This window comes from Amblyomma mixtum, chromosome 8, assembly GCF_055824585.1.
Source record: "Amblyomma mixtum isolate Tamu chromosome 8, ASM5582458v1, whole genome shotgun sequence".
Taxonomy (NCBI): Eukaryota; Metazoa; Arthropoda; class Arachnida; order Ixodida; family Ixodidae; genus Amblyomma; species Amblyomma mixtum.
In genome coordinates, this window is record NC_143019.1 from 64,320,177 (window position 1) to 64,343,671 (window position 23,495).

The window sequence follows — 23,495 nt, forward strand, 5'->3', positions numbered from 1 at the left end:
TTTCTAAGGCTACGCGCATGTTTGGCCCATTATGGGGTGTGTCCACGGTTCCTTTTGAAGATGGGATTGGCCGTGCACTGCGGCTTGTGTCAGCAGCCAAGCTGGTGCCTATGCAGGTCGCTGAACGGTGCATAATGCAGCAGTGCTATCGAAGCTCAGAAAGAAATTTGGAGCTCCCAGCTCATTTGGCTTTTGCCAAGAAAAATATTGGCGCTTAGCACACAAACAGCTACCAGACATGTGCTCTAGGTGTGCCACACCCTGTTCCTTCATTTCCCGAGCAGCTAAAAATGATTTTCAATTCACACTTTGGCTGCATTCCTCAGATGTCTAGGTACTTTCGAGCACAAATTGGCAGCATTATTATACACAGTTCGGATTATTTGACTCCAAAAAAGACCAGCTCTTGTTATGTTAAAATGGTAGACGGCTCATATTGTTATGTACTTGGAACTTATGAGATTGCAGGCTGTATATATTTTCACTCCCAAAGGCTTCTTGTTTCACCACTTGTATTTGATGTCCTACATATCATGCAGTGTCAGCACCCACCGGCTGATCAGAATAATTGTTTGCACTCCCTTGATGATGTGTCTCTGCAATGTGTTTTCTTTAGTATTAATAATGTTTCATACTTGTGTGAAGTGCCCAACCAGAAGGAAAGAGATTGGTCTGGTAGTGATGTATGATGTGCAGTTCAAGAAGGTAGTTTCAGTGTATTTTTATTTTTGTATTCCTTTAAGGTAGCTCTTCAGTGTGTTTAACTTTTTTCAAACTTGTGGCCATGAAATTCATTGCAGTTAGCAGCAATTACACCAATCTTCAGATTGTGACGGGAGGTTGCTCCATATTGTCACATTGTCAAAAGTTCGTCGTCAGTTATAAATTCAGCACGGCCACAAGCGGCAGGCATTGTCTTCGACGACCGCCAAGCACGCTTGTTGCTACACCGCTGCCGAGTCGTTCAGTTCTTTGTGGGTGTGAAACAGCCCAACAGTGTTTCTTTGGAAGCCGTTTTGCTGTCTACCTGACTGCCAAACTGCAGCCATCACAACTACGTGACAATATTACACTAATCTCAAAGTTTCTTTTATTCTTGGAACATTTATGCTTCAAAGTATTTAGTGCAAATAATGCAAAAGAGAACACATTGCCATGTATGCTGACAAAGTCTGTTGATGGGATTTATAAGACATAAGTAGAGGCCGGATTTTTAGGCACCAAGAAGGCATGTTTTAGGCGCCAAAAATAGGTGGTTAAGATTTGATTTTAGGCACCTAAAAAGAAAAATAGGCACTATAAACTGCATCAAAATTGCACTTATCAGATCCGAACATCAGCACGCAATATCTGCCATAAAGTAAAAACAGCCGGAATGATTTGAGATCTTAACCATTGTGTGCGAACCTTAGAAGCACTCTTTTTAAAGCTGTCGTGAAGCTTTTCGTACAACACGCATGCTTCAGCAGAGCAAAAGAGATGGTTACAAAGCCTTTTAAAATGCGTTGGCATACCTGGAAACAAACAATTTGCTTGTCGTGCACAATAGTAAAACAAGAGGCCGTGCATTTAGCAATTCACGCAAATGTGACTTTAAAGCATCCGACATGTGTTCAGAGTCATCCTCATAGGAATTAAACTTATCTATTGCAGGCATGCACGGTGCTTTAACATTAATAAACGTGTCGCCATTTGTGTAAACTGCGTTTTATAGTTAGTGGCTCCAAGTGTCGGAAGTCACGCGGACTTAAAATGGTGCTTGCTATTAAAAGGGTCTGGAAACCATAAGTACGAGATGCTAAAAATGTAGCCGCTTAGTGCTGGTGATGCTTTATATGCCGAAAATAATTATATAGTTCAGCATGGGCCTACGTACATCCACTGGGGATTCATAATAAATAAACACCGTTCATATAGTAATCACTGCTAAAGTCATGAAAGCAGTAGCACACAAGCAACATCTCCATGTTGGTGGGCTTAAAATTGTGCCTCTTCTCATTGAGAACAAGCTTGTAAGCTGAAAAGGAACGCTCCACACCAACAGATGTTACAGGAGTGTGCTTGTAGGAAACCATTTCGATTGAAGGGTTGAGATAATATGACATATAGGAGTGACGCCAAAAGAGTGATATTCATACAAGCATCAAACATTGTTTGAGTGCATGAATGTGTTCCGTATGCACGCACGACTGGCACGGCTCTCAGCTGTCCAGTGCGGCCTGCTCCAAGAAAACTGCCGCCAAAGGCTATTTGATTAGGATGACATGCAGATGAGGCACAAGGAATGATCATAAGGCAGATTACCAATATGGCAAATTTTATCCAGTTAAACTTTATCCAGCCAGCTTATGGAACAATTTGCAGTCAACTCGAACCCACTGGGAATTATGTGGACGAAACTTACGTACTTCATGTACTTTCCAAAATGTAGCACCATCTGGTCAACTACCATTTTAACGGCCAGAGTTTACAAGCTGTAACTACAAAACGGCAGAAACAGGAAAAAGGTTATTTCGATATTTTTGGCTGATGTGGTTGACATTGTCTACACAGTCGGCGTTGGAGTAGTGTTCACCACACCCAAGTGACGAAGTCATTTAATGTTGCCATGTGTGGGTTCAACTCGAAACCGAAATGGATTCGAAAACAAAGAGAATCTGAAAACAAAACCACAACGTATATCAGGGCCATTTTCTTCAAAATAGGGCATTTTTAGGCACCAACATTGGAAATCGGCATTTATAGGCGCTGACGCCCAAAATAGGCATTTATGGCACCATCAAATATGTATTAAACATGTCGTGAACGCCTAATTCATGCTCATATGTAAAAATGGTGCGCCTATGATGCCTTGAAAAAAATAGGCATTTGCCTAAAATCTGGTCTCTAGACATAAGGATATACCTGGCCTTGCAGCCTGATAGTATGATGCTTTGTCATCCTTGTTTTTTCATGTGTTTAAAATGTTTGCTGCTTTTAAGTGTAAAGAATAATGCACGTTCCTGTCCAACATTTATTACTCCCTCTGCTTTGTTGTTGTGGCCTAGTGTGTGTAATAAATCATGTTTGTAGATCACATCACATCACTTTATTTTCCTTAAAGACCCTTTTCCAGGGTGTTACATAAGGGGTGGGGTTTACGAAATGCAGGAATCAACAGTGCTTGAAAATGATGATGAACATGTTATGGCAGTAATATTATGGGGAAGGCCGTTCCAGTCAGCTGCTGCACGAGAAAAAAATGAGTTGGCAAAAACAGTGGTACGGCCACAAGGACGCAAAACTTGGAAGAGAATGATCGACCGATGCGGTGGGACTTACATTGTGGAAGTGCGCAAATGTATGGTTCTTGTTTTAGTGGTGAATAAAAGAACTTGTGAAACAGGACAAGACTGGCTATGCGACGGCGACTAGAAAGATTAGCTAGACCTGACTACGATTTGAGGGATGATATGCTGACATCGTACTAGTATGAGGAGTGCATGAATCTGATAGCCCTGTTTTGAAAAGATTCGATAGCGTGTGTTAAATATTCTTGATAAGGGCTCCAGATGGGTGATGCGTATTCAAGTTTAGTTCTAATGAATGAGATGTACGCTTGTAGTCTTACGTGTTGTGGGGCTTCCCGTAGGTGATGTTTTAAGAAACCTAGTGTTTTATTAGCAGATGATATCAGGTTAGTCACGTGCAAACGCCAAGATAAATCATTAGAAATGGTGACTCCTAAGTATTTATATGACTGGACGAGGTCAACTGGGGAATTGCAGACTGTGTATTTGAAAACAAGAGGATTTCGACAGCGGGGAAAGGACATGCACTTGCATTTGTTAGAGTTGAGCATCATCATCCACTGGTAGCACCAGTCTTGCACATGGCGCAGGTCTGCCTGAAGGGATTCTTGGTCAGAATGGTTAGTCACTGAGCGATAAATGACGCAATCATCGGCGAATAAGCGGATGTGACAAGAGACATGCTGGGGTAAATCATTAATGTATATGAGGAATAACAAAGGACCGAGAACAGAACCCTGTGGGACGCCAGAGGTTGCTGGAAGCGGGTTGGAAAGTTGGTTATTAATGACGACGGACTGAGAGCGATGCGTGAGGAAAGCTTTAATCCATGCAATTATGTTCGGATGTATACTTCAACTGGGAGAGTTTAAGAAGCAAGCGTTGATGAGGTACTTTGTCGAATGCCTTAGCGAAATCTAAGAAAATGGAGTCAGTTTGCAGGTTAGTATCAAGGTTGGCATGAATATCATGTAGAAAAATGGCTAGTTGAGTTTCGCAGGAGAACCCCTTGCGAAATCCATGCTGTGATGGATGGAAGAAATTATTTGAATCCAAAAATTGCATGATTTGAGAGTAAATGACATGTTCCATGATTTTGCACGGTACACTTGTTAATGAAATGGGGCGATAATTAAGAGGTGAATCAGTACTACCTGATTTGTGGACGGGAACGACCTTTCCCACTTCCCAGTCGTCTGGAATGGTACCTTCGGAGAGTGATTGCGAGAACAATCCTCAAAACCTCAAAGCCTCAAAACTGGCTGCACTTATTTTTGATGCAGCGTTACATGTTCCATGGGTGTGTTCCGGGAACCAAAATTCTGTTACTGCTGTCAATTAAGTTGCCGTATACCCTACAGTGATACGAAGAATTTTTACGCAAATGCCTTTCAAAGAAGGTCCTCCAGCCAGTGGAGCTGGCCAGTTGGTGTGATGTGATGGTTAATCCCCATTCACTTAGTGTGACATACAGGGGGCTGGGAATTGACTGCATAGAGATCATGAATCCAGCGTCAAGGAATATGTTCACTTGACATCACGGTGCTAGGTGGGCGAGTTTAATGTTTTCAATGATACACATCGCCAGAGTGAGAGAGACTCTTTAATGAAATACAGAGAATTTAGCCGGTGTTTCAATATCGCTGGCATGCTACTCTGCGTAGGGAGGGGAATTTGGGAGATAAAGACTGAAGGAGAGCCGCACATGAGTTGTGCGGCTTCTCATGACAACACAGATGCCTCGAGGGGACTTCAGTGTACTCACTGCGCTTGGCTTCAACAGTCAATGCAAGTGCAGGGCGCTTTCCTGCTTGGTGAAAATTATTTAAACAGAAACGTCGCGCCATGGAAAAAAAAAAATATTTGCGCTGTCGTTCAGCGCGAGCAATTCGCTGCACGTCTTTGCCGCGCTTATAGCGCTGTGCGCTGCATTCAGTCACCTTAATCCCCGACTGAAAGGTGCGCTGGCGTATGAATTCCTCGTGACTACGAAAATCGGTGCGGGCGCGCGCTCCCGCGTAGAATATGGGCACTGGTTTCGTTGCCCGATCGAGGAAGCTCTGGACGATCGAGCATGCATGCAGCGTCTCCACCTTGCTGAAAGGATGATCGAGGATCGAGGGAAGGCTATGCGTAGTAGAAAAAGTTAATTCCGACTGGCGCAGTTCCTGGCCGGTGTATGCCGCACACAAACATGCGTACGTGTACTGGCTATCAGATAGGCAGATCTGCCCTGATAGCGGGCGGGTTCACTGCACGCGGTGCGCAGCATATGCATAACGGAAAGGTCGAACCTAATCAGTTTTGAGTATGAAGTATGATCGACGTACGTACCGATACCACATTTGCTCTACTTTTTGCGCGCAACGCGCACAAACGCGTTAAGCTAGAATTAATTGTGCAGCTATAGCACCTTTTAAAAATTCATTCGCCTCAATATATGGTTCTCCCTAGATTAAAATTAACTGCGCAGCTAACACACATTTTTTTTTTCACCTGGCCGTAGTTTATGCCGTGCGCCTGGAATCGTCTGCGCCGAGGACGAGTGAAGAAAAGTCAGCAAAGCCGAACAGCGCGGCCGGCCGTCTTTGCATGGGTGGCCATATATATGCTTCGCACGAAACGCAGAAGTACTTCAGTTATGCGAACCGCTTGGTTGTACGCATCAGTTTTCAAGTTCACTACGAGACAACGTTTACCGTACAGTATTGATATATGATATGTGTACATCTTTGCCGAAAATGAGCCAGGATCGAGTGAAGCCGGCCGGATGATCCTTGAAAGCTAAGCATATGATCGAGAGCGATTCATGGCCTCCGTGCAAAGAATTTTCAGGCACTATCGGAAGGGCGCGCAGCTCATTAATGCGTGCTTGCAAGAATCATGCAATTTGCACGAATATTGTATATGTTTGAGCATACGTACGTGTGTTTCAGATATATATGTCCCCGCTAATTTCGTAAGCTGCTTTCTGGCCAAATAAATCTCCACCGGTGAGCGGTTGTGCTGGTACTACAAGATGTGTGCTACACAAACCGATTAAAACGTACAATTAAGCTTCTTGCCAGTATTATAACTTTCCCGAAGCGATTCGCAGCTATACCGGTGACGGTCGAAGCTAACGTCGCCCGCAGACAGAGCAGCGCTGCATGCAGATTTCTGCAGGACCGTCAGAGCCACGCCGACCGGTAAACAGAGCTGCTAATGGAGATGCCTTCAGCACCATCAGAGTCGTGCCGGTACAAACAGACGTGCTGACGGAGATCCCTTCAGCACCTTCAGAGACGCGCCGGTGCAAACAGAGCTGCTGACGGAGATGCCTTCAGCACCGTCAGAGTCGTGCCGGTACAAACAGAACTGCTGACGGAGATGCCTTCAAGACCGTCAGAGCCGCGCCGGTGCCAACAGAGCTGCTAATGGAGATGCCTTCAGCCCCGTCAGAGTCGCGCCATTGCAAACAGAGCATCCATGCAGATTCCTTCAGGTCCATCAGGTGCATGTAGAGGTGACAGTCAAGAATCCTGTTGGCTCCCTGAAGGAACTTTGAAGGATTTTTTGACCGGGTACAGTTTGAAATTATTTGATATCTTTTGTACACAACTCCGACGATGAGGATGCGGACAAGCGACTGTGAGAAGGTTGGACATGGACTCGAGAATAAACAAATTCGATTACCAAGCCTATGTAGTGATTGGAGAACTCATAAAGTCAGACTGCGGGAGAGTCGTAAACTGGCGCAGCCGACAGGATCCCTCAGGAAAACTAGCTCACATTTTGTTTTTTTCATCTTCGGCAATAATGCTGAAATGTTCAGTCTATGGAGCGTTCTCTGCAGGACGACACAATCTATCCCTGATTTTAAATTCCCGAGGATAGCGGCCGATATTAACCGTCTGAAATTTCAAAATAAAACAAACGTGGGAAATTAACTGCGTGCTACAAGTCTGTATGTATACAGCTCAGAAAGCTGCAGTTCAAATTGATGTGTCTCCATGCGCGATGCTCGTGTCCTCAGCCTCACTTTTCTAAACCGTTCTCTAGGTTGTTGTCATCGGCGTTCTTATAATGATTAAGCAGTTATCTAATTATTATTTTTGCATTCTATCTGCCTTCTGCATCATTTGCATCTAATCGCGGAGTTTTCACATCCTCCTCGCTTCCACAGAACGCAGGATGTTTACGTCAGCCTCGCGATGCTCATGCAGCTGTGGGCATGGTACTCTCGTGGGCATTTTGGGTCACATTGTCTGTTTCACTCAGTGTGCGTGCATGTATGCTGATCCGTAACAAAACTAAAAGTACCATTTCAGCTATTCTCCACAAGGACCTTGAAGTAATACTTTCTTAATAGGTGATCAATGAAGCTGCATTGTTGTCAAGTTTTATATGTGGTTTTTCTTTTAATTTTTTAAACCTTGTTTTTCTTTCTCTCATTGTTCCTATGTTAAGAAATTTGCCATCACTTATCCAATTACCTTTCTGCTATTTTTCTATTTAGCCGCTGCAAGCTTTACGACTAATTTTTTTTTTTTTAGGTGTTGGTTGAAAAGCTCTTCGCATCATGTTCTAAAGCCTCGCAAAATGAAGACAAAAGCTTCATATTAAACAGCTGCACAACATTAAGGAAAAAGGAAAATGATGCTTTAGCGATGCGCGACACGACATCGGAAGAACTATAAGTTCTTTCCGGTCCTTATGCACATATCCGCTGAGGGTGGGAGGTCAGTGGTGCATTTTATTGCACAACAAGTTTATTCACGAGACGCATGTCATATTTTATATAAATCTTTGTGAAACATGTTAAGAAAGCTAGTGATGATTAAGGTAAGACGCACGCATATCACGCACAAGTCATACCAGTAAGTCGACTTTCGATGACTGACTGTAATGGCGTATTTTAAAGACGAAAAAGTCGGCAGATTTCAGAAAAGACGGAAAACAAAACAATGATTTTTTTTTATGCGATGGGTTTGAATGGAACACAGTCTAGGGATACACAGAAATCACTCCACTCGTACAGGCCGCATGCATCATTCATCCTAAATCGTTGTATTTCTGTGCTGAAATGGCTGATAGCCACGATCGTGATTCACTAGTGTTCAATGTTCTGTCGTGACTGAGACTGCAGACCAGCCGACAAATGCACAAAAAAAAATTACAGGTAATTTATCGTGGTTAGCGCAAATGCGACACAGGTGCGCTAGTTGCTGTGCTTAGTGTCAATTAACTATTTACTAGGTGAATTGGATTTTTACATTCATAGGATCGCTGGGAGTCCCCGTACCTCTCCTGTCGCTGTAGTGCAGCGCTTAAGCTATGCGCTACTCTTCTGGGATGGCAGGTGCCTGTGAGAACCTGGTTGCTTTTCCCGAGCAACATCTCGCGTCTGAGCCTTAAACTGCCCTCTGGCATGGTGGGCAGGTTGTGATGACGTCACAAGGTCACGTGACCTAGGTGAACCACCTGCCACCCAGCCGCCTAGCTCTTCAAGGTCTCAGAGGGGCCGGACAGTGGCGAAAATGAATTTTGTGACTTAGTTCACACAGTTTTGAAATAATTTCAGAACAACATTTAACGGATTTCGAAAATATGATGACAACCTTGAAAAAGTCTGGCTGAAGTTCAGCAAGAAATTTTCTTATGGCAATGATGTAACTGTGCAAACACTCGCATATTAACATAAGCACCACTCCTGGCGTTCGCGTCGAAGGAGACAAGAACCTGGACCTACAGAATGGGCTCTGAGCTTGCGTAGGTGGTCTCAAAATAAGCCCTTCCGAGTGGAGCAAACCGCCGACAAGAAGGTGCATAATGTTCTAGGGAGTCCATCCACTAGGAATTCAACACCTCCGCACTGTTGGTGATTTCGCGTAGGCGTTCTCAGGTCTCCTGCCCTCTGTTAACCTGCCTCCCCGGCCAGATATTTGTTGACCAGCGTTGAATTCCCGCCTGACTATTATACATAAACCTGCTACCCTCACCGGCCCGCATGGCTGGTGGTCGGGCCAGCACAACATGGACGCGCCGAGGCAGCGGCGGGACACCGGGTGTGTTTTGCTTCGCGAGCGGCGTACATCGACGCTTCTCACGGGCTTCGTCTTCCCGGTAGTGATTGTGGCTTAGCGCTGCAACGCGCGCGCGAGCCGGTTGTTTTGAGAGCCACGGCGCGGCGCTTCTTCTTCTTGCTTATTGAGGACACAGTGAAGTGGGCATGCCTGCGAGCTCCTCGCTGGCGTGTGTGTGTTCCGTGCTTGACCCAACTGTATAAACTGAGACGCTCTTCTCAAGGGCCCTCCCAAGACGATTGTTTATATCCAGCCACTGGGGAAGCTGCTATACTTCTTCCCGGGTTGCCTGGTTATTACTGTCTTCTTTGCCTTCTTGGCTTGGCTGCTGCCTGGTTGGGCGTAAACTCTCGGTCCGTTCGTTCGGGTCGACTGGCTGGATCCGAGCCAAGGCCCGCCGAGGGGGAGTAAAATGAAAAAGAAGATGGAATAGAGGAACTGGGCGGTGATTGACGTCACGCAGCCGTGCGGTGACGTCATCGGGGAGGGGTTACCGCGACGCGTCTCGCGCTGTGTGCGTTCCGTGAAACACGTCCGCCGCGCGAGCGCAGAATGTCTGGAACGAATAGGAGAGGAATGCATTCGGAAGAACAGAAGGGGGAGAGCGACGTCAGGGCGTCCCCTCGAATAATATGTGGCACGATCGCTCAAGCGCATTTTCTCCATTGTCTCTCGTAAAAGGATCAAAATGAGTCAGCATAAGACACATACGATCACTTTAGGTCTTTTTTTTTTCTCTTTCAGTGTCGTGCACTATTGGATGAGGATCCAACGTGAACCCACCTATGGATAGAACAGACCTTGGCATTCTTAGCTTTAGCCGTAATGACCAACATGCATAATTCGTGTATAGCTGCCCACAAAAGTTTTTCGGAACGCCGAAATCACGAAAATCGTCAATTTCCTATCTGGCTATAGTCGGATACAACTTAAGTCTTCAGTGAAGCTCCGCCCACATTCAGCCTCCACGCACAGAATCCCTCCACGACAAAAAAGTAGTCTGCTGCTAAAACGTTTCTTGTTACCTAAACAAGGAGCTTGTCACAAGAAAAAAATTATCAGCTCTAGAATTTTGTACATGGTTTGTTTGGTATAGTCAAACATTAAAAAGATGATTTCGTTTACTGTTGCGATTGGTCAGCGGAGTAATACAGGACGCCGCGGACCGCGGCCCAGTGTTAGCAACTGCTGTTTTTTTTAAGCTGTATCCAACTATAGAAGTGCAGTCAGGCACTGACGGGTGCACTGTGCAGGTCGCGCTACGAACTACAAACCACGCGCTTAAATTCATGGCTGCATGCTTACGCTGCGCAGTATTTAGGCTTTGTGGGAATTTTCGTGTTCCGAAAACTTTTGTGGGCACCTGTACCTGTACGCATAAGGGCCTATGTGCACGATCCGGTTAGAGACTGGTGAAACCAATGTGAACGGTGGCGCATCGACATCGCACTACATTCTACAGAACCCACATGTCGATAGTTTTCGGGCAACGACACGGGCGCCATCTTTGAGTACTGAGGCCAGCTCCACAGCGTACGCAGGGAGCGTTGGCGATAAGCGGATTAGCAAAACGACGAGGTGTTCGCCTTCTGATATCAAAGATATGTCCTTAACTTCTTTCTGGTATCAAATATCTGTCCTTAACTTAATCTGACCCCCGTATTCACAAATGTTCCTTTCCTTAAAGCGTTAAGTGGGCCTTCGGCAAGGACGGCCTAAGTTGAAACGTAAGATAAGGCTGAAGTCAGCCTCAAAAACCAACCTTACGCGATTTTAAGGGCGCCTTACGAAAAGGGGCTCCTATCCGAAAATGTTGGTGATATGGGAGCGAGGCTACTCGAGTTTTTTTGTTGGAATCATCTGGAGATACACGTATAATTTATTCCTACGACAAAAAGTGAATAAAAATTTCTCCTAGCACGCTTGCAAGTAAGCATCAGAGATTTTAGGCAAACAATTTTCCAATTTTGACATTTTTTCTTCTTTTGCAGGCCACCCTGTAGTGTAGCCGTCACAATAATGTGCTTGTTGATTTCACGTCGCCCGCCTCTTTTGCGAGTGTTTGCTTCTCGACGTCGGTTCGACAATCATGTTCGACAATCGAGTTACAATCCGGGAAACTGTCGGCTGGGACACGTTTACAAGGTCTCCGGAGGCTGACCAATTCCGAAGCGCCCTCAGCTGCGGCATCGATGAAAAACAGTTAGGCTTAGCGACGACTACGGCAGCCAGGGAGAAACGTTTGCCGGGGGGCAGCGCAGTTCGTCGCTCGGCAGTTCGTCGCTCGGCGTGTCCGCGGGCGGCGTCGTTGCCGAAAGCTCGACTGTCCCGCTGATTGGTTCAGCGGCTTGCGTCTCGCAGTCGCAAGGCTGGAAAATCGAGCAGCGAGCAACTTGCCTGCGCGTCGTCCGCCACTTCTTTCGTGAACAGTAGGGACAGACTCACTGGCTCTCCGAAGACCGCGGCCGCATACTCGCGTGTTCACGGAGAGTGGACCATCCTGTACATACGCTTTGGTTTTGGTTTTACATTACGGCCTTCGTACTACCTCCTTTGTGTTTCGCCGAGACGGCGTCTGTCAACGCGGAGATCGCGCCTCGCGCAACTCCTGTCGCACTCGAACACGAAGCTAGCAGGGCGTCCGCTCCGGCGGCGCGCCTAGTTTCCGCGGCTCGCCGCTGCGGCGCTGGCATCGCGCTCCCGAGGAGCACTGGCATTCCAATCGCAAAATGGGAGGTGGCAAATCTACGCGCTCCGACGCGCTCCGTATGCGATCCGACGGAGCGGTCTCGATCTGCCATTGGAATTCAGCATCACTGAAGTCGTCATCGTAGCACGCCGCCATGTTGAATTGTGGTAAGGAGCAGTTTAAGGTGCCTGGGTTGGCACCTTAAATGGCTCCCTTTACCTGAATTTTAAGTTGGGCTAAAGGGGACCGTTAAGGGTAAGGTCTGTTTCTGAAACGCGTTAAGGAGCAGAAAAGTGAAGGGGCGCTAAAGATAAGGGCAAGTGTGGTTTGTGAATACGGGGGTGAACCCTTTTCGTTAGTTGCCACGTTTCTGCCCCATAGGTGAGTACCGGTAAGACACAGGTGTTGTATACTTTCTTCTTGAGGGATATTGGTAAACTGCCATTCATGATCGGAGAGAACCTGCCATATGCGCTCCACCCCGTTCTTATTCTTCTAGTCATTTCCCTCTCATGATCCGGATCAGCGGCCACTACCTGCCCCAAGTAGACGTATTCTCTTACCACTTTCAGCAGGTTTTGTTCGCTCTGCGCTGAACAAAACCCACGTGAGGAGCTAACTAATGACGATTTCAAAAGGTCATACGCAGCATTCCGCGCGGTCTGTGGAACCAGTCGTCAGCATATGCTGTGGCTTGAAAGGAGCATCGGACGTGTGTGTAAGGATGTGGCTGTTAAATCTCCCGTAACCCCGAATTGTAACAAGCGCGTCAATCTGCAGTCCTGGATGCGCCAAATGAAAGAGCCGTGTAGATTGTCAAGCTTGAATGAGGTATGAACTCTAATGTAAAATGAGACTAGATCCATAAATGACTACCTTTCAATGATGTAGTAGAGAAACAGAGACTTCATAAAAAATTAGCGACGTCCTGTTGGACGTCACTAATTCAAATGCTGTGACGCGAAATTCAAATTCGCACTTTCGATGGCAAATGCTTACACGAAAAAACGCGCCGTGCTTCCTGACCAAAGGGCGACGTAACTGTAAGATACCCAGTGTATGTATAATCTCGAGAACGATATAAAATCCCCGGTTATTAGTTTGCAGTTCTTGTTTCCGAGCGTTTATTCCACTCAGGCGCCTATGGTTCATTCTAACTCCCTTTTTTTTTTTTAACTCTATCTATTATCAATGCTTCATCCTGTGCGGTATAATGTGGGCTGCGACACTTGGTGGCACTCTTTCTCACGCAGACCTTCGTTTATGTCAGTCTCGTACACGTTGCAGAAAATACGTAACTGGTTAAAATTGCAATTACTCCGTCTGAAAGTTAACTGGTTACAGTGGCCAGTTACAGCCCTAGGAAAGTAACCAAACAACTACAGAAGAGCTATCGATAAGTAAAGCGTTATTTTTCTTCAAACTTTTATTGCCATAACACAAACTTAGTCAGGCTAAAATACCCTACTGTGGCTTGCTTTATATTTCGTTACACGTTGTCAAATGTCAAGAACAGTTCTTTTTCGAAGTTGTCGTCATTACTTTTTCCAGATTTCCTTCTGTAAAGATCAGCAGTTACACTCGAGTGTTTGCGTTGGAGGGAAGGGCAGTATTATTACAACCTATGAACACCTTGCGTGCCAGGTCGTAGCTGCGCAGTGATTCGACGCTAGTACGTGTGCAAGCCCTCCATGAAGCGCCGCGCTTCTCTGTTGCTCCATGCTTTGTGTGGAAGCCCCCGAGTTGGGGGAAGTCGTAGGTAAGTCGCGGCGCCATTTGACAGGACGGGGGTTTCCTACAGAGTGGTCCCATGATATTTCTCGCGGCGAGGATTGGCGTACAAGACAGCGGTGACCCGGTTAAATACAAGTAGTTGATTCCAAGTAATCTGTTGCTTGTAACGCCTTGTGTACAACTCTGGTTTGTGTTCAGAAAACTTCAGAGTGTTCATAAGGTTTGCTAGCGTTACAATGGACTGAAATTCTTATTTAAAAGGGCTGCTGTTTTCCATTGGACGAGATGACTGTTGTATTGCTTATTTTGATATGTATACTCAGCCAAATTAAACGAAAGGGGTGACGATGTTTAGAATAGAAATTGAAGCGCTGTACGAAGTTTTATCGTTTCATCGGTAATGCTGCGACGAGTGCACTTGTCTTTCTTCGAGACATGTCGAATACCTCAAAATGACACCGGCAAAGAGAAATTGAGACAGCTCACAGAAGGTACATATAGACAGTGTATGGCTGTCTGATGACATTTTTGTAAGGGCAGGCACCTGTTCTGCAAGTAACGTTGTCTTAAGACCTTTTGCTCGGTCCTGTAGGCTAGTTCATACTAGAGCAAAATACAGTTTCTTGTCTTAGTCTTGGCCTCTACAGGACAAGCGACGCGCTATATTTCTCAGTCATGTTATCACCTGTGGAGTGATTATCTGAAACTCATTTACAATGGAACAAAGGTTATCAAACCGAACTCGTTACATTAGTAAAAAATATTCCAGCAATTGCTACCAATTTAACTGAGGCCGTGAGAGATGAGCTGCCTAGGCGTGTGAATATTTTTGTTCCTTGTGCGATGTTTCTGTGTAAAATCGTACGCCACGCATTTGTATTCTAGTGCGTGTAAAATTGTAGCACGAGGCTATTTTTTTTTCCATTTGATTTACCTGGATCCCAACTAGCCTCGTCCTTTTTACTCATGTGTCGGCACTATTCTTCATGCATTTTCTAGAATGATCTTGATTCGGTTCATTTTTGTAGAGCTAAATGACGTCCCGCAAAAATAATAGAACACCATCAACACAGGTCCTTCATTTTGCAATAATCAGGAGTATTTATATTTTATTTTGCCCGGAGCCCATGCATGCTCACCAGCTCTCTCTCTCTCTCTCAATGCTTCGTGTGACCCAACAAGAAACCGCCGTCCCCCGTATTCTTTCAGTGTCCAAATCCAGCCAGCGGCAATGGTGCTGCCACGATGCTCTAGATATCAGACAGTCTTGGAATAGAGGAGATTTACTAGCATTTGCATATACCGGACCAGTCGAGTGCCTACTGCGCATGCGTAGAGGCAGGTGTGCGCTCCTGGCGCCGTTCGGGGTAGTGGATCGGCAATGACAACGCGTTGCTGTGTGGCCCTCCAGCTGCTCTCAAGATACTGACGCTGCGTACTGGAGTAGACTGTTCGCCTTTTTCGTACATACGGTGGGCTCTCTGTGACTCGTACTCACCTAATTCGAGCTTCCGGTTTGTTCATATCGACGGCTTTTTATTAATTAATTAATTAATTAATTTATTTATTTGTTTATTTATTTATTTATACAATACTGCAGGCCGTTAAGGCCCAAGCATGAGTGGGATAAACATACAGAGAACTCCGGCGACCAGCAGAAGACGACGCCAACAGCAGAATTCCGTAGAAGCGATGTAGTAAATACTGAGCATGAAAATAAAACAAGTCGCAACAAACAACAGACAATGGTTAACGGTCAAGTATTTGTTCAATGGCGGAAAGCACATTTTCGGATACAAACACATGAGCGGGTAGGTTGTTCCATTCTGCTATAGTTCATCGTCCCATCGACGGGAGTCGACATTTGTCCCATCGACGGGGTTTGTACGCATAGAAAAAGGCTCCGCCTAAATGAAATCGTGGCTGTGTATCTCAACGGCTCATTCATCTGCCCTGATTTTGTCTAGAGATACCGGTGCAGTGCTATTGCCCCCACTAACGAATGGTCCTGCGTGTGTGTGCAGTACGACGACCCGGTGTCCCACTATGGCGCCGGCGCCGGCGGCGGGGGCGGCGCGGCCCTCGAGGGCCCGCTGGGCGGCTACGACCCTCACGGGCGCATGCAGCCGCTGGCGCACAGTCCGCACCCCATGAACGCCGCCGCCGCCGCCATGTACGCCAACCACGGGGCCGCCGGGGCCGCCAACCACGTCATGGGCGCCGTGCCGGACGTCCACAAGCGGGACAAGGACGCCATCTACGGGTGAGAGATCCATGGCGTTTTCTTCGGGTCTTTGTCTTCTGCTCTGGTGTCTTCTGTCTTCGTGTAAGGATCACGTCGGCAGTCTGGCCCCATGCATCGTACATACGTGATCCTGCGGGTTGCGAAGTAGTAGTAGTAAGTGGTTTATTGGGGTTGAACGTCCCAAAGCGGCTCAGGCTGTGAGAGACGCCGTAGTGAAGGGCTCCGGAAATTTCGACCACCTGGGGTTCTTTAACGTGCACCGACATCGCACAGTACACGGGCCTCTAGAATTTCGCCTCCATCGAAATTTAGCTGCCGCGGCCGGGGTCGAACCCGCGTCTTCCGGGTCAGCAGCCGAGTGCCGTAACCACTGAGCCACCACTACTGCTACTTACTAGAAGTAGTAGTAGTAGTAGTAAGTGGTTTTAACTCAGAATCAGAATCCTGGTGCTACCCGTGACCACTTTTCTGCAGGTTAGCAGATGTAGGCGCCTCCTGTGGGGTGAGCAGTCAACTACTGGTGCGCCCCGAAAATTTTCTTGCTGCTCCAGAATTGTTTTTAGCGGCTCCAAATAGTTCGTCTCTGTGCCGCAGGTGGCGCGAGAGTCAGCCAACTAAGCACTTGTGTCTTAGAACGCGAAGCTGCTAAAGAAAATTTAACCAAGAAGGTTACTCATGCGCACTATGTGATAAATCTGCAGAAACAATTTAACATCTTACACTAGAATGTGGCGGTATCCGTTCGGGTGTCCATTCAGGCGCGGTCACTCTACCCGAGGCCTTAGGGTTTAGAGATAGCAATGGTCATGTGAATGAATCTGGTATAAGTTAGCAAAAAGCGTTTGGAAGATTGGTCTCTCAGAAGCAGGGATGTGAAGGTTACAAGCGCAGGATTAAAAATTGCATTTGACTAAATTATAGGCCGATCATCGTCATTAAAAGGACGAATTTATGGGCGATTTATTACACCGATAACACCGTTAAAGAAATATAAAGAAAAAAAAGCCGCCTCCTCGTTTCAAAGGGGACGCTTCTGTTTTCCATCTGTTAAATGTTTTGGACCAATCAGAGCGCGATATCTTGACACGTTGGTCTTTTGGTAAATTTTGTAACTCGTATGGTAAAATAGTTCTGCAGATAATTACGACGCGACCACGTGGCACAGGAAACACCAGCGTCTAACTTCCTTGTGAGGTCGCCCTTGGCTGCCGCTAGATCTTGGAGAGAGAGACTCTTTAATGAAATACAGAGAATTTAGCCGGCGTTTCAATTACGCTGGCATGCTACTCTGCGTAGGGAGGGGAATTCGGGAGTTAAAGACAGAAGGAGAGCAGCGTGGAAGAGATTAAAAAAACGAAGATAAAATGCGGTCATGAAATGGGTACTGAGGGTGCAATGGCGAGTATTGATGTAACCTATGGAATGATGGAGTGCATAGTCCGACAAATGGGCTGACGAAGTTCACTGCATGAAGAATGCAGGAAGGTAACGTGCAAGTGGATTTAAAGCTTATCGAGATGTCCAATGTCTTTTAAATATGTAAATAGAAAGTTCATTGCAAGTCTCTGTTGCCTGAAGCAGGCTAAGGGACCTAAAACTTTGTCCATCGTTAGGGGCACTGGGCAGAGCTTCTGCATGCAATGTTCATAGTACGCACGCTCGTTAGCATACGTAGGGCACTCAAGCAGGATATGTTCCACAGTTTCTATCGAGACACAGTTGTTACAATGCGGACTGTTCATTTGTCCAAAACGGTATCGCAAGCCGTTTGTATACGCAGCATTCAGACGAAGTCGGTAAAGTGTTTCTAGATGTCGAGGAATTCTGGGTGAGAGTCTTGATCTAAGATGTGGGTCGACTGAGTGAAGAAATTGGTACTGATGTGTCGGCAAACTCCAAAGTCGATACGTTTCTCGGATTTGCAATGCTGTCGGCTCGAAGCACTGTGGCTGCCCTGCCCTCAGGCCACCCCCTCACCTGCACGAGGTTATTGAGCTGACATTTGGGCCAGTTGGTTTCCTGACTTCACGCTAACAAACAGTGCAGCAAATAAGATAACGTTCGATCATACGAACTGATATACGCGGCCACAGCAGGGGGCTTTTGCCTTTCGCTTTGAATTTTGATTTCGCCGTCACTCTTTCGTTCCGCCGCTGCGTGGGCTTCTGCTTCGCTTCTGGAGAGAGGAGTCGATCGAGTGGAGGCGTTCTGGATGGTGGAGGTGGGTGGGAGGAGGATTCTGGGGTTTGGAGGTGGGAGTACGCATGATGCTTCTGGAGAATGGAGTCTTCACTCCCTTGCTGTCACACGCCGACGCGGTATTTTGCGCAATGGCACTACTACTGCTGTTCCAGAAGAAGCAGAAGCTGTTAGTTGTAGTGGTTGTATATTTCGTTTTTACTATATTGATCGCTTTCCCGTTGGCTCATTGAATTCGATCTTGCCAAGCCATCGATTTTTCGCTCCGCTGCTGCGTGGGTGTCTGCAGTGTGAAGCTCGGTGAGTAGGTGATGGGGTCACTGCTGGAGGTTGGAACCTTGCCTCTGTTGCTGTAACACGCTGGCGCCGTGATCAGGAGAAATGAGCCTGTTACTGCTATCGCACGGAAGTACTCAGAGAGGAAAGAGAAGCCGGAGCCTAAGCAATGGCTTGAAGGAATCATATTCTTAGCGGTAAGAAACAGACACAACACCAAGATACACACACACAGGACACCCGCTGTGTGTATCTTGGTGTTGTGTCTGTTTCTTACCGCTAAGAATATGATTCCTTCAAGCCGTTACCAACTAGCCCAACTTAATGTTTTAACTAAGCAATGGGTTTCCATGTAATATTGGTATTCTCAGAAAGAAGATCTTAACTGCGTTTTTAATGGTCCGTTGTGTCTGCAAAACTTCCTTGAAAGAATTAAAGAGGCAGATTGCGGGTGTTCGTCTACCCTTACGAAACTGAGCAAAAGTCTCTTCAAATAATTTTTTTTTGGTTCGGTTTGGTTTATAGGGGTTTAACGTCCCGAAGCAACTCAGGCTATGAGGGACGCCGTAGTGAAGGGCTCCGGAAATTTCGACCATCTGGGATTCTTTAACGTGCACTGACATCGCACAGCACACGTGCCTCTAGAATTTCGTCTTCATCGAAATTCGGCCGCCGCGGCCGGGATCGAACCCGCGTTTTTCGGGTCAGCAGCCGAGCGCCGTAACCACTGAGCCACCGCGGCGGGCTCACATCATTTGTAATTTTTTGTTGCTATAAATTTAAAGAAATTCATATGTAGTTCTTGTCTTCGTTTTAAATTTATACCAAATAAGAGTTGCGGATGCTGGTAAATTTTCGAGGAGCGCGCTCTGCGGTTCGCCTCCCATGTTCTAAAGCGTGCGCGCTGCCTGTTGGGCTTATCAGAGATAGTAATTGCGCCACATATTCCACATCGTCAGCTCTCGCGGTTCGATAAGACGTAGTCGGGGGAGTCGCGGAGGGGGGGGTATGTGGAGCGAGGCACAACCTGCTGCTGCTGCAGCCGCGCAAGGATTCACACCGAGCGGCAAACATGGCAGCGGCAGCAGAAGCGAGCAGTGGCAACAGCGTCGCTGCTGCTCGCAGCTGTTGTCTCGCAGCAGGTGGGCGCCGCAAGCCGCTCGCTCCGCCGCCGCCGGTCCTCGGGGAAAGGGCGAGCGGCTTGCAGCCTGCGAAGCCCCTCGGCGGAACGGAAAAACAAGCTCGGCTGGCGAAACAGGAACACACTCTCTTCCACATGTACGCGGGGTCGTGTGGAGACGGGGAAAGCGCTCTTGAGAACGAACAAAAAAAAAAAAGGGAAAACAGAGAGACGTTTGCTGAAACAGACGAGTAGACTTCCGCGGACTTCACAAAGGATGCGGGAACACGCGCGCATGCGGGCAGTGAATGCAAACCCTCCTCGACAATGTCTTGATAACAGATATACATATAAAGGCAGGGGATGCAAGGTAGTCAATAAAAGGGGAAAAAAAAAGAAAGGAAGTTGTTTTTCACCCTGGTTCGCCATGTATAACTTGCAGAGGCTAGATATGAGCCCCATCATCATCATCATAGTCAGCCTGACTACGCCCACTGCAGGGCAAAGGCCTCTCCCATGTCTCTCCAATAAACCCTGTCCTTCGCCAGCCGCGGCCACCGTATTCCCGCAAATTTCTTAATCTCATCCACCCCTGTAATTTTCTGCCGCCACCAACTCTCGTATAACACAGTTCTAGCCCCTTATATCTCCGTACAAACCTTATCTGCTGGACGCAAATAGATGGCTTTCGGGAAGAAAAGTGGATGAGAAGACTGAATCACGCTGGGAATGAGGAAAAATGAATATTTAGGTGATGCAACGCCTTCAGGGGCATGCTTCCACGTATTCTGCCATATACTGTTCAAGCTCGATGACGACGCGCCGAGGAGGAAAAAAGAGAGGTCCGGGAGAAGAGGCATTTCCGTGTAGCACAGGAGTTTCTGGTTCCAAAACATATAGGTCGACGAGATTTTTTCATCGAAATAATCTCTTATGTTGAACACCCCCGTCCTTGCTCTAAATCTGAGCGCACGAAGGAAGGATGCAAGAGCCGATGGCGTTGCGCGGAATGAAGTGCAGCGGAAGTGGTTGAAATGTTCTCAGTATATAAATAAGTACAGAGAGGTCTATCAGGGTCATATACAGGTGCATGTATAGTCAGCATGGCTTCAAATGGAACCAAGCGCCATGAACAAAGCAGTCGTAGCTTCACTTACGGCAGCTGGCGCCGAACGCAGTTGTGTATGCTGAGATTCTCAAAACAACGAAAAAAGAAAACTTTGAGAGCGCCAACGCTCAGCACTTGTCCGCGTTTGTAGGCATTCTTTACAGAGAAGCTCATGTAAAAACACAAGTATTATTGCATGATACGCCGATTTGTGCGTCGCTAGCATTATCGCTGTTCGTAAGGCGACAGTTGAAAGCCATCGTGCAAAGCGGTAGTTCAGTTTCGTCACAGGAAGCGTGATGCAGTCAGCGGCTTTTCGCTGCGGCTTTAATTAATGTGTAGTGAGTGTTTAACACATGACTCGGTTCCTCCTGGGCCGCTCGGCTGCTTGCGTGGCTTTAAAAAAGTGTATACACGCTGTAAACAGACCTTATACGAACGCGTACAGAATTCGAAAAGAGAGTAACAAAAAGAAAACAAAACATGTCAACGTACTGAGGTTTCGTATATATGTATACCTGTACAGGATTTCGCAAACATTCTTTCGTATGGGTCCCGCATCAGTATAGATTTCGTTCCCCCGTACCTTACGGCCCAGCCCCACCGCGGTTGCTCAGTGGTTACGGCGCTCGGCTGCTGACCTGAAAGACGCGGGTTCGATCCCGGCCGCGGCGGCCGAATTTCAATGGAGGCGAAATTCTAGAGGCCCGTGTACTGTGCGATGTCAGTGCACGCTAGAGAATCCCAGGTGGTCGAAGTTTCCGGAGCCCTTCACTACGGCGTCCCTCATAGTCTGGGTTGCTTCGGAACGTTAATCCCCAATAAACCGAACCAAACCTTACGGCCCCAGTCAGGATTCCACAGGCGAAAACTAATTTAATATGCACGTTAATATGTGGTTTGGTTTCGTTTATGGGGGTTTACCGTCCTAAGTGACTCTGGCTATGAGGGACGACGTAGCGGAGGGCTCCGAATAATTTCGACCACCTGGGTTTTTTTAACGTGCTCTGACATCACACAGTACATGAACCTCTAGCATTTCGCCTCCATCGAAATACGACCCCTGCGGTCGAAATCGAAAACACGGTATTCTGCACCACTTGGTTTGAATCAGGGCCGCCTGGATCCAGACGGCCGGGCTTGTATTGACCACGTCGTCAGTTCTGACACGTGATGTTGTTTTAAGGCGAAAGACTTTAGTGGCTCATACTGTCGTCCGTTAACAAGGCGTTAACTCGTTTAACTCGGGAAGTAAACAAGATAGAAGAAAACCAATGGTTGCTCCGGATAGAGGAAGAAAAAACTAACGTAGAAGCCAAGATTGATGACTGTAGATTAATCGGTTAATTTGTTATAGGCAAAAATGTCGAAATTGCGTCGAAATAGCGCGGACGTCGATATAGCCACGGGAACAATGTGGCGTCACATCCACCGGAAGCCGTCAGGGCATAGTGAAAATTGTCACAGAATGGTCGGAAAAACACCGAATTTGTGTCAAATTAGATGTAAAGATGTGTGATTAAGTGGAATTAACACTTAAGATCCCCGTAAGATTTATAATTCGGGTATCGATATAGCCACTGGAGCGGTGTGACGTCATATCCACCGGAAGTCGTCGCGACATAGTGTCCTCGGCTTTCGCCTCTGAACACTTTAGTTGCCAAAGTGTCCTCGCAATTTTTTTTCCGCGAAATCAAAGCGCCGTTGACGTAATAAACGATGCACGAGGGTTGTGTGCGTCACCGCGTGCGAACGGGACGCGACAAAATCCGGTACGCTGCACCAAATTACGGCTACACTGATTTTCGTTGCATATCATTTGGTCTCTTCTACCTAGCCGCCGATAATGGACACCTTTCTCACCCTACATACTCACTGTGCGCACTGTCGCGCTTGAAACAGAGGTGTCAGAGCGGCACATGTGAAAATATTTCCGGGTCAAAACTGGCGAGGGTATAAGTATATTATTATACGCTTCTCGAAAGCGCTACTCTATATGGAGATAGCTGTGTGGTGTTTCCAGCCGTAATGCGTGCGTTGCACTCGCGGCGATTCGTGGAACGATCCTTCCCTACTCCCCCACCCCCGTAGCCAACCTCCGCGTTTGATGTAAGCTGCTCGGGCCCGTATACATAGCTTGCAAGCAGCCAGCATGTGGAAGATGCATATGCGCTCTCTCTTCGCTGTCTATGCACACAACCGCCCGCGCACACACAGAGTGCGTGGTTTGTCGCATTAGTGCGTTATTCCATGAGTGCGTTTCTTTTTCTTTTTTTGACAGCTGAGTAGTGCGACACGGGGATAAGCGTGGGCAGGAGAGTGACGAGGGGGGGAGTTGTGCGGCACATGTGCTTCTTCTGTATTGCATACGTGGATTGCACCTCGTTAATTCCAGTTTTCCTGCTGCAGCGTGAGGGCCATTTGCTTTTTCCGCTTTGTGCTTCGACGAACGCGTACACTGTTAAAAGGATGTTCGCTTCGCTTTGCGTGCGTTTCGCGGTACAAGTTGCATTGGACGCGAGGAAACGTCACGCGTGCGGACCCGAAGTGGGTGGCATTGGTTCGGTTTATTGGTTTGGTTTATTGAGGTTTAACGTCCCAAAGCGACTCAGGCTATGAGGGACGCCGCAGTGAAGGGCTCCGGAAATTTCGACCACCTGGGGTTCTTTAACGTGCACTGATATCGCATAGTATAGACGAGCCTCTAGAATTTCGCCTTCATCGAAATTCAGCCGCCGCGGCCGGGATCGAACCAGCGTATTTCGGGCC

General features: G+C 47.1%; 1 protein-coding gene across 4 annotated transcripts in view; it reads left to right on the top strand.

Annotated features, from left to right (window-relative positions):
• LOC149332760 (homeobox protein Meis1-like) overlaps positions 1–23,495 on the top strand; it is a 410,486-nt gene that overhangs the window by 51,280 nt on the left and 335,711 nt on the right. For all 4 annotated transcript variants that reach the window (XM_089558348.1, XM_089558347.1, XM_089558350.1 and 1 more), the window contains exon 2: positions 15,803–16,041. In XM_089558348.1, the coding sequence (XP_089414474.1) occupies positions 15,803–16,041 (239 nt within the window). The remainder of the gene's footprint in view (positions 1–15,802; positions 16,042–23,495) is intronic.